Source organism: Anopheles aquasalis, chromosome 2 (genome assembly GCF_943734665.1).
Source record: "Anopheles aquasalis chromosome 2, idAnoAquaMG_Q_19, whole genome shotgun sequence".
Classification (NCBI taxonomy): Eukaryota; Metazoa; Arthropoda; class Insecta; order Diptera; family Culicidae; genus Anopheles; species Anopheles aquasalis.
Genome location: NC_064877.1, coordinates 49,622,501 through 49,632,500, shown reverse-complemented (window position 1 = coordinate 49,632,500; position 10,000 = coordinate 49,622,501). Strand labels below are relative to the sequence as shown.

Below are 10,000 nucleotides of genomic sequence, written 5' to 3'. Positions count from 1 at the left end.
GCTGCGGTTGCCGATGCGGTGACAGTGGCTACGATAGGCCGGAATTTGAATCTGAATACCACAAATTCACAACAGCAGCAGCAGCAGCAGCAGCAACAAAATCAGCATTCCAATAATGGAAACAACTTTTCGCAACTTCGGCAACAGCTGGAGATGGGAAGTGGTGGTAGTTCTTCAGCAGCAGTGGTCAATGTATCTCCACCGCCACCAATCGCTGGAAAGTATATCTCTCCTCAAGCTCAGATAACGCAGCAACAACACAGCAGCTGTGTTGTGCACCCAGCAGCAGTTGTAAAGTGGTGAGCGCCAATGCTGCTGCTGCTGTTGCTGCTACTGCTGCCACTGGTAGTCTTCAGTGGTAAAGAACGTATAGTAACGTCTTGAAGGAATAGCTCTGTTCATCCTCTGGTTTTGTTGCTGTTGTTCAACCTCTCGATTCTATACCGTGGCCGTCAAAACCTCTCCTTCACAGCTGTGTTGTGTACAGTTTATTGCTTTAGTTCGCATCCCACCATACGATACGATACGGCCACCACCGACATGAGATCCGCAGCAGGAGAGAGAGAGAACGTCGGATCTTCTGGGCATGTAGAAGTGTGTTGTTGCGTTGCTGCATTGTTGTGCGGCCTCATTGCGCTGCGTCGCTCATCTCTGTACCCGTACAGGTGCGGAAAAAGGGATGGCGACGAGGGCTGCAGAAGAAGTTAGTAGTAGTAGTAGTAGTAGTAGTAGACGTAGTAGAACTAGGAGAACGGCAAACCTAAAATCCTAGGGCGAGAGAAGAGTAGTAAGGGCCGAAACCGCATCTCAGCATACTCGTGTGTTATTGAAAGCGCAAAATACTTAGTGAAAAAAGTAGTAGACAAAACAAATAATTCTTAGTATAACGCGAATCGGCCGTTCTCCGCGAAAACGCCCGGGCGCCCGCGGCTCCTTGTAACTCCACGCGCTGTTACTGCTGCTGCTGCGGCTGCTGCTGCTGCTGGGTGATGTTTGTGAAAAGGAAACGGGTTCCGATGTGCAGAAGGGGCATATAGACGATTATCTTCTTCTCAATTTTTTTCTTCGGCTTCTTCGTTGCTTCTTTTTCTTTCATTCTGCTGCTGCAGCCGCTGCCGCCGCTATTACTACTGTTGGCTGAAATGTGTGCGATCTCGTTCGTTTTGTGTATGTCAGCGTTTCCTCGCCATCCATCGTGAGCGTTCTGTGAGCGTTTTTAGTAGAAAACAGTTCTTGATGAAGTTAAGACTCTCGTAATTTTCGTCTTACTACGTCTAGAATCATTCAAACCACTTAGCTGCGCAACAATAAGACAACCTTCTCCCAGGCAGACATCACATTACCTTCCAACCTTATATCTCCCTCCGATAGCCCCATCCATCTGGACACCCATCTTTTTCCCCCTGTTTTCATTTCACAATGGATGGAGAAAATGCGTTAAAAATAATTTATGCAATGTGATATTTTTTCGTCTGTACGTGTTAGCTAATATTAATTAATTAGTAATATGACAAAGCGAAGAAAGGACGCGCAACAGCGAGAGAGACATACGAACATACGGAACCGGAATTGGATCGCGAAAACGGAGGGAGAGGAGTAAGAAAGGACCTTTTTGTCAGGAAAATGGAGAAGGTAATGAAAAACACGGGAATAGTGTTTTAGCAGCGGGCGGCAGCAGAGCGGAAAAGAGCAACCGAGCATACACAACACAAACGCAAATGCGCAAACAATAATAGTAAAGCGGCAGAAGATGTTGAACAAAAAAATGAAGTAAGAAGAGTGACACATAGAGAGAAGGGAGGACACGGGATGCCGTTTGCGCTGTCGCGCCGCTTGCCTGATGATGGCGTAGCGGGGAAGTGACCTGGCATTAGGTGTGCCACAGGCATAGGCATGAAGAGGAAGGAAGAAGAACTCTTGGAAAAATGTGGAGAAGAGCTAAATCATAATTTTGTAATACGACCTGTTTAAAGGTAGCGTTGATCCAAATACGCGCTGGATGAAGATGTCAGCATATGTTGTAAAGAAGCTCTGAATGGGAAGAAAAAATAGGGAAGAAAGCTGGAACCAATAAAACGCCGGATCGAAAGGAAATGAAATTCACAAACCCCCCTTTCTCCCGCTCAAACCATTATCACCGAGCGTGCTCCAGGTACAGCATTCATTCACGCACCCCCTACCTGCTACTGCTGATTGTTGTTGGCAGGATTCTACTTACCTTGCCTCCAGTGTCCACCGCGAGGCGATCGATCGTGCACCAGTCGTTCTATTGTAGTTGAGAAAGGTGCCATTCGCAATCCCAAAAGCAGGAAGCGACGATAGATAGGAGGATGGTAGTGATCTGATGGGGCCTAGTAGCGCATCCATTCCATTCCAAGAGGTGGTTCGGCCTGGGAACATGCGCAACGAGTTTCGCGAGTGGATTGAAAGCAATAGAATTAAAACGAACAGACACATAAACGAAAAACGTGCATTTTGCACATTTTCTGAGGTACATTTCTCTCCTCTAGAACCGTACCTTTCCGTTGGAAGATCCCCCCGCACCATACCATAACCTGTTTCCTTTACTCTGTCCATTCGTAGCGTGTATTGATTTAAAGGAAGTAAGCGATTAAGTTGTTTAGTGAGGAGGACGTATTTTGCCAACCAATCAATCCCAACAACATCAATAGCAACAGCAGCAGCAGCAGCAGCAACAGTAACAGCAGCCAAGAAACACACATAGTAAGGTATCGTTTTATGTTCGTTTTAAAACAGAAGCATCATCAGCATCATCATCATCACCTCAACTCAGCTCATCATCATCATCATCATTATCATCATTTGCAATGTCAATCAGCGATTGATTCTCATTAGCTCATACATCATAGCTACGTTCAGCAGCCGGTAGCCGGCCAAATACTATTAAATACGTGATGAGAAAAGAGGGAGGTTGATGGGATGAAAGGGAGAATGAAAACAAGCGTTTTTGTTTTGTTTATTCTAAGAATGGAACTACGACAGGAAATCCATGCAGATAAAGCTGAGTGCATCGAGAGAGTGAGATAGAAAAGAGACAATTGCCCAAATGCCCCAAGAATGCGGCGCGACGCGCGTTCCACGACAACCAGAAGATAATTCCAGCTTCCTTCAGCAAAGCCCAAGCTATAAGCTGCCCAATGGTGTGGAGTCCTCATAACGCTTAAATCTTCTTTGTTGTGGACACACTTTTCTGGTGTCAAGTATTGGGGTCCTTTTGGGAGATGGACTGCAGGGGCAGCAGGAAGAGAGGAAGAGTGGGTGTAGGTGGTTGGTGAACCAAGTGGTATTGAGCGAGAGTGGAGCAAGTGGTAGAATGAAGGTGGGATCAAATGATGTTTTTGGGGTACGCGGGAGAGGATATCGATACTTTCGGCATTCCCCATTGTGTCATTGCTCTCTTCCCAGCGAAAAGTGGTTTGTTGGGAACGGGATGCACGGGAAGAGGTGATCAGGTGTGGGGGGACACGCGCGATGAGATACGGAACGGTTTTTCGAAAGGGTCAAAAGGAAGGAGGAGGAATGGTTTCGTTGTTATTTTTTATGTATGTTTGTGGCGTAAGAAAATAAATTAACGAAAGAAAAAAAAAACAAACAAACCCAAGAATTGAATAAAAAGCGGTTAATGCAAATGTGGTAGAGTGCAGTTGCTGTTCTCTCTTAACTCCTGGTGGGGGAGAAAGCGGTTGGTAGTAGATAAAGTAAACACATCGCATGAAGAAGAAGAAGAAGAAACGTTGGAACATAGCTGGTGTACTAAGGCAGGCACTAGGTGGAGATAGTAGAGAGAGGATTAGAGAGGGGGAGGTTAAGAGTAACAACAAAACAACACACAAATAAAAGAGAGAAAGCAGCAAAAAGAAAGGAAAGAAGTGAGTGACGGAAAACGGAACAGTAAAACCACAGCAAACAAACAAAACAATGATAAGTAAATTTAGTACGATGGCTTCATATGTGATTATAAACGATAAAAAAGAGGTAACAAATAAAATAAGAACGTATGAAAAACATTTTTCGTGAAAAACTATGAAAAACACTGGGCTACCAGCAACCAGCAGCAACAACTTGGTGAATGTGGAAAAGATCCCGTTCCACGCAACTACTATATCCGATGGGGAAGGACTCCTGCAGGGAGGTTCACCGCCCCTTGGTTGTCTAATAAACTGTTGTTAACACTTTGTTGCCGTGTCCCACGGAAGCGATTGATGCAATATTGATTCATAAAAAAAAAGCTTAAAAGCAAAAGGATATTTTCCCATACCGGGAATCGAACCCGGGCCTTCCGGGTGAGAGCCGGATATCCTAACCACTAGACAATATGGGATAGTTAGTTACTAAAAGAGATCTTACCATCGCACGCCCTGTCTAATATGTTCACTCTTTTTCTAACCCTTTTTTGTGTGCTGATCCCATCTTAATGGATTAAAAAAAAATCATATACACTGCTGGCCAATTAAATAGGTAACAGTATTTAAGCTGCAATATTTGGTCATTTTTCAAAAATTATTGTATCCATAGGTATTCGAATGATAGCACAACTTAGAAGAACCAAAAATAATACAATTGCAATAATTGATTTATGCTTGAGAGCATTCATGGTGCCCTTTATTTTAAAAAGGGGACCTATACCAACCACCGTGAAAAACATCCTAAAATCATGACGCTCCACCATGTTTTAAAGTTTTTTTTTCGAAGCGAAGATGAAATTTTTGCCAGCAGGTATTCGAATATTCTGCTAAGAGTCCGTTCGAGAGAATTAAACAAATTTATTTTAATTTCTACGCTCCATAAAATTTTACGTTATTTTTTAGTACCTTCAGTACCTTGCCACTTACGATATTGTTCTGCAAACTGTTTTCTCATCTGTAATCTTTTTATGCTCAACAGTGGCACTTTTTTGTACAATTCTTCCTGGTAGATTAGCCTCTTGTAGCCGACTTTTTCGTTTATTTGTGAGCAAATCGTTCTTGACGAAGCAAATGGATCAGTTTTGGCCAAAAGTGATATGCGATGATCAGTCGTTGGCTTGGTTTTTCTCGGTTTACCTCGCGGTTCCCTAGGTTTTTTTCACAACAAAGCTTTTCTCACAAAGTTGGCGATCCTTTTGTAAGTTGCGCCTTCCTGGAGCAAATTCTCCACAATGCAATGCACAATTGCAATGATTGTTTCTGCCCATTCTGGTTGTTCTAATAAAAAAACAACGATGTGTATACGGTTAACAATTGAAAATAGATGAGAGCAAGACAAACAAACCAGTCTTATTGGTCAGCAGCCGACGGACAGACGAGCCGTATGTTTTACTTCATGGATGGTATGATCTGATTGATTAAAATGTTAATGTAGCGCAGCAGCACTGGATAAACGATTAAGTCAATCATGTCATATCCTTTGAATTTATAAAGAAAAAGAAGCTCTTTCCCATACCGGGAATCGAACCCGGGCCTTCCGGGTGAGAGCCGGATATCCTAACCACTAGACAATATGGGATGGTCATGCATCAAGGAATACAAGTATTAAGGAACACCACAGCAAATTCTCTGCTTTCTTTTGACTTTTCCCCGCTGAAACTGGAGCCCGGAAAAGCCGAAAACAAAGGAACATTTTTGGAAGGACATTGGTACATTGTAATTATATGTACCATTGTTGTATGATTTGAGATACATCTGGATCTCCTTGGATTTAGGTATGGATCGATAGAATGTTTTTTACTCTGGATCTTAGATAAAATGGATATTATTTCATTTACAAAATCTTACACTTTCAATCGTTTGTTTCGCTTTTTCGTGCAGATTTCTTTCGTTTGCCTATTGAAAGGATAATATAACCCGTTCGATGTTGATGTTAAGAATTCAAATCACTTTATTAAATAAAACTCAAACACCTCGGAGTTGTTATTGTAGGTGCACGTAACGTGCACATAAACAAGAAGTTAGCATTTACACAAAAGTACGAACTACCGTTTGAAAAAGTTATTTGTTTTGTTAGAAAGTATAATTATACGTGCACGTACATTGAGTATAAATACGACATGATTCGATAGTTACTACAAAGTTTGAGTTGAACAGACACAACGGAGTAGTAAGGTTTCTTTTTAATAGTTAAAGGCACTGGGCACTATGTTCTAATACTTTCCACAGCAAGGCTATTTCATTAGTTGTCGTTTAGTTGGTCAGTACACGGTTCGGTTGGTTGGTTGCATGTTTCGCCTGGCATTTCACCTCGATTGTCATCATTTGGCTAGTTTGGCACAATTGAAAATAATTCATCTGTTATTGATCTTCTTTTAAGCAACTGCCTTCTTGAGGGTGTTTTCGTGCGAAATGCGTAATCGACGACGGAGTTCGGTCGGGAAGCGCTCGTAGCACTTTTTGCACACCGGTTTCTCGTCGTACTCAAAAAACTTGGACTTCTGGTCCAGTTTTTGGTCGCAGATCGAGCAAGAGAAGTGGTGCACGCACCAGGCCTTGTTCAACGCAGTGAAAACTGAAATGATCCGCGCAGCGTAAGTTTCAATGAAAACTAGAAAAGTTGCTTAAAGACTCAAAGACTTTCTTACCATCACCACCGATCACTTGATTGCACACAAAGCACAGATTGCCGAACAATTGATGGTAGTGGGTCTCGCAGTAGGCCAAGCCCCGTTTCTCGTAGTGTCGATGGCCCAGGAACGGTTTTTCGCATTTAGCACAGACGAAGTGCTAAACAAGGGGAAGATTAATTTTAAAATTACCAATAGGATCAGGCTTTTAAGATCTGGACAACAATCATCCGTACCTCCACGTGCCAATGCTTCCCCAGTGCCGTAACGACACGCTCCTCGATCGGTCGCCGACAGGCGCCACAAATCGGAATACCCATGCGGTCATGGCAACGCAAACAGTACAGCTCGTTCATATCATTCGCTGCGTAGCCACTACGGTTCTTCACTTCGCGTGCCGAAGAATCCAGCTCCGAACCGCAAGAGGTACAGTTGAAGTGGTAACCATGGTACACCTCTCCTCTAAAGCGCAGTGGTGCTCCATCGATAACTCCGCTACAAATAGAGTGAAGAGAGATGGATAAAGTATGTACATCGAGATGTGCAGAGTCTTCTCCCGTTGGAAACACCTACTGGCACTTGTTGCAGATGTGCTTCTCCAGACCGTCCGACTTCTCGATACGATTGCAGTCGTGACAGAGGGCACGGTTTTGATTGCGGATGAAACCCGAATCCGCTAACGGTGCGCTGCAGCGTTCACACGTGAAGCAATGCGGATGCCAGTTGGCCGCCATTGCCTTGATCACGCGCCCGATCACGAAATCGTTGCACTTGCTGCAACAGGGCGCAAATAGGATGTGAAAATCCTTCTCGCAGTACTTGCGACCCTCGAACTCGTAAAATATGCCATCCTGAAACTGCCGGAAACACTGGGCACACCTGGTACACCGAAATCGGAACGAAGAGTCATGATTAGAGTAGGCCAGCAACGACCATTGCATCCGTCGCCTACTTACACGAAACATTGCGTATGCCAAAGCTGTCCGTTCGAGTTGACGATGCGTTCATGTGGCTCAAAACCCTCATCACAACGGGTGCAGTGCATGGTGCCGAGCGACATGTTGCCAGTAGTTACACTACAAGAAAGCAGAAAATTAGAGGAAAAAATTGGATCAAAACTAAATCACGATTATTGCAGTAAACTTAGTTCCAATAAATAGCGGTATGAATGACGATTAAGTACTTTGAGTAACCAACCAAAGCGAAATAAAGAAAGGTGCTATACACATTTCGCAGCACAATAGCTTCGGCATTGTTAATAAGTTGGAGCAGCGAATCATTGCACCTTAATAGCGAAAAAAAACGAATTATTAAGCAGTGCTCCGCTGAGCTCCATTAGTGATAATGTTACTTGGATCTCCCGCTTCCTCAATACAGACATCCTACGGCATGGTCATTGCGATCTACGTTCCCTAAAGACACCTCACTAACTTGGTGAAATCTGTGCTGGACTGAGAGAGAGAGAGTGACTAACCCGGACACCGATTGCACGTTCGTTCTGCCAAACTGTTCTTGCGACTCCATTCTTCTGACCGTTGGAGTACTTGGTGACTGAGGCGCTACCGAAGGTACAAAGTTTTGGTATGTTCTCGGTGGCTGACTTGTCGGTTGACTGACGTTCTGGTACACTCTGGGAGTTGCCCCCGATTGCAACTGGGGGCCTGCTGTGTTGGACACTGTGGCTTTCCGTTGCTGCGTGGCTGCTAGCAAACTGTGGCTATCGGCAGGATATTTGTTTAGGAGTTGGTGGGGAGTTGCTGGCGTCATCGTCGACGAGTCACCCTGCGATACCAATACTGATGTACCAGCGGTCGTGGCCGTGTTTGCCACTCTTATCGGTGACTTGGGTTGCTGATAGTAGCTCTCCGTTGGATAGCTCACGGTTGCGGGCGACTGCGTGCCATAGAAGGCGCCCTTCACATTCGCACTAGCCACATGATGGCGTGGCTGTCCGGTAAAATTGTGCGCAACGGACGAAGTAGGCTCTGCTGCACCGTTGCCGCCGCCCGTATGCAGAAGATTCTCCTTCGAAGTGGTGCGTCGTTTGTAGAGGTTCGAATCCTCCAACGGCTTTAACTTGAGCGCACTCATCGTCAAGTTTCGTCTGACTCTGCACAAACGCAACACTACGGCCGGCGCTGTGTCGCGAGAAGCGGGTTCTTGGTACAACTGTCGGCAATCTTTTTGCTGAACAAATCAGAAGCCTTAAGTGCGAACGGTGCGCTATCTGCTCGCGGTTGCTGATCCGACCACTAAAGCCACCTTTCGATACGGCCGGAGAAACGCCACCGAAAAGGCACGTATCTCGGTGATAATAAAACAGTGTTGCGATAGGGATGGTGCACCACGTACTGGTGTAAAACGCGCGTCAGTCGTACCGCGAGGCCTGATGCGAATTGACCTCGGTCTGGCGATCCCGGTAGTAGTCTTGTCTCCTCGATCCGGCATCATTGGATTGGATCGGAGCAAAAACCGGTACGTCCGGTCCACAGTCCTTCTGCGATAACTGCTTTTTACCACCACAGTTGACCATCGCTTCAAAGGCTCGTGTACAAGGAGAAAGTACCAGGAAAGCACGGCAAACTCGGATCCATTTATGGTAATAGCAAGTCCAGAACGAACCTCCATAAGGGCACGAACCACGCTGTACAAGAATCCCTTTGCGATACGTGCTCTGGATATGGCAACGGTCAGGTAAGTGGTGGTCCAATAATTTTTCTTTCGTTTCTGTGAAGTAACGATGAAATGGATGTGCCCGGGAATCGTAAATAGGTAAGAATAATTCCCTGTATCACTGTATGTTTCACGACCAAAATAACGGAGCATTTTAAGTAGCAGATAGTTCATCGTAGCAAGCAGGAACCGCGAGCCATCAGTATCGCATAGCGACACAAATATCAGTTTCTTTAAGTAGGCCAATTAATATGATGTTTATTGAATGATTCATGAAATATGTTTTAGATGAAGCAAAAACGAGCATTATACGTAATGTAAAGCTTTTTTATTATTAGAACGGGCATCCGTATCCAACTCGTCATAATGGAATCATATTTATGGAAAAGTTAGCTTGTCCTTTAGTATTAAAAATAATTATTTATAGCCATCTTTATTCGTTACGGGAAACCCCTCGACTAGGTCAATTTCCCTGTTGTGACCTAAATACGAAAGCGTGCTGGTGATTTGTGTTATTCCACTTGTTACATCGGTTAGCCAGCGCTGCTCAGGCAGTGCAGTTCTAAAAGCTGCACACCCGCGCACGGTGGACACGGTCCACCGAACGATGCTTACCCTGCAACAGGAGGCATATTCTAAATATGGTCCTCTCGTTTTCTCTGGAGAAAAACTACAAAAGATACACCAAAAGATGAAAGGTTTGCAATCGAAGGAGCCGTCGCGGCACGATAAAATTCAATAATATCAAGCAGAAGGGCACAGCGGCCTTGG

At 44.7% G+C, this 10,000-nt stretch overlaps 2 protein-coding genes and 2 non-coding genes across 6 annotated transcripts in view; 1 reads left to right on the top strand and 3 right to left on the bottom strand.

Annotated features, from left to right (window-relative positions):
- The window catches only part of LOC126580335 (putative protein TPRXL), a 4,883-nt gene extending 855 nt beyond the window's left edge, over window positions 1-4,028 (top strand). The window contains exon 1 of the mRNA XM_050243897.1: window positions 1-4,028. This exon is cut by the window's left edge and continues 855 nt beyond it. Within this exon, the coding sequence (XP_050099854.1) occupies window positions 1-303 (303 nt within the window). The 3' untranslated portion in view covers window positions 304-4,028.
- Window positions 4,029-4,270: 242 nt separating this feature from the next.
- Trnae-cuc (transfer RNA glutamic acid (anticodon CUC)) lies at window positions 4,271-4,342 on the bottom strand. The gene has a single exon. It is a non-coding gene; the product is annotated as a tRNA-Glu (tRNA).
- Window positions 4,343-5,433: 1,091 nt separating this feature from the next.
- Window positions 5,434-5,505, bottom strand: Trnae-cuc (transfer RNA glutamic acid (anticodon CUC)). The gene has a single exon. It is a non-coding gene; the product is annotated as a tRNA-Glu (tRNA).
- Window positions 5,506-5,853: 348 nt separating this feature from the next.
- LOC126580170 (LIM and senescent cell antigen-like-containing domain protein 1) overlaps window positions 5,854-10,000 on the bottom strand; it is a 4,559-nt gene continuing 412 nt past the window's right edge. Inside the window, exons 2-7 of one of the 3 annotated variants that reach the window (XM_050243883.1) lie at window positions 9,845-9,899; window positions 7,513-7,632; window positions 7,130-7,435; window positions 6,793-7,051; window positions 6,575-6,716; window positions 5,854-6,501 (exon numbers count right to left, since the gene is read on the bottom strand). In XM_050243883.1, the coding sequence (XP_050099840.1) occupies window positions 6,302-6,501; window positions 6,575-6,716; window positions 6,793-7,051; window positions 7,130-7,435; window positions 7,513-7,632; window positions 9,845-9,861 (1,044 nt within the window). In that variant the 5' untranslated portion in view covers window positions 9,862-9,899 and the 3' untranslated portion in view covers window positions 5,854-6,301. Of the gene's footprint in view, window positions 6,502-6,574; window positions 6,717-6,792; window positions 7,052-7,129; window positions 7,436-7,512; window positions 7,633-8,030; window positions 8,760-9,844; window positions 9,900-10,000 lie in introns of those variants that run through there. The other 2 variants (XM_050243882.1, XM_050243884.1) reach the window with 2 other exon arrangements.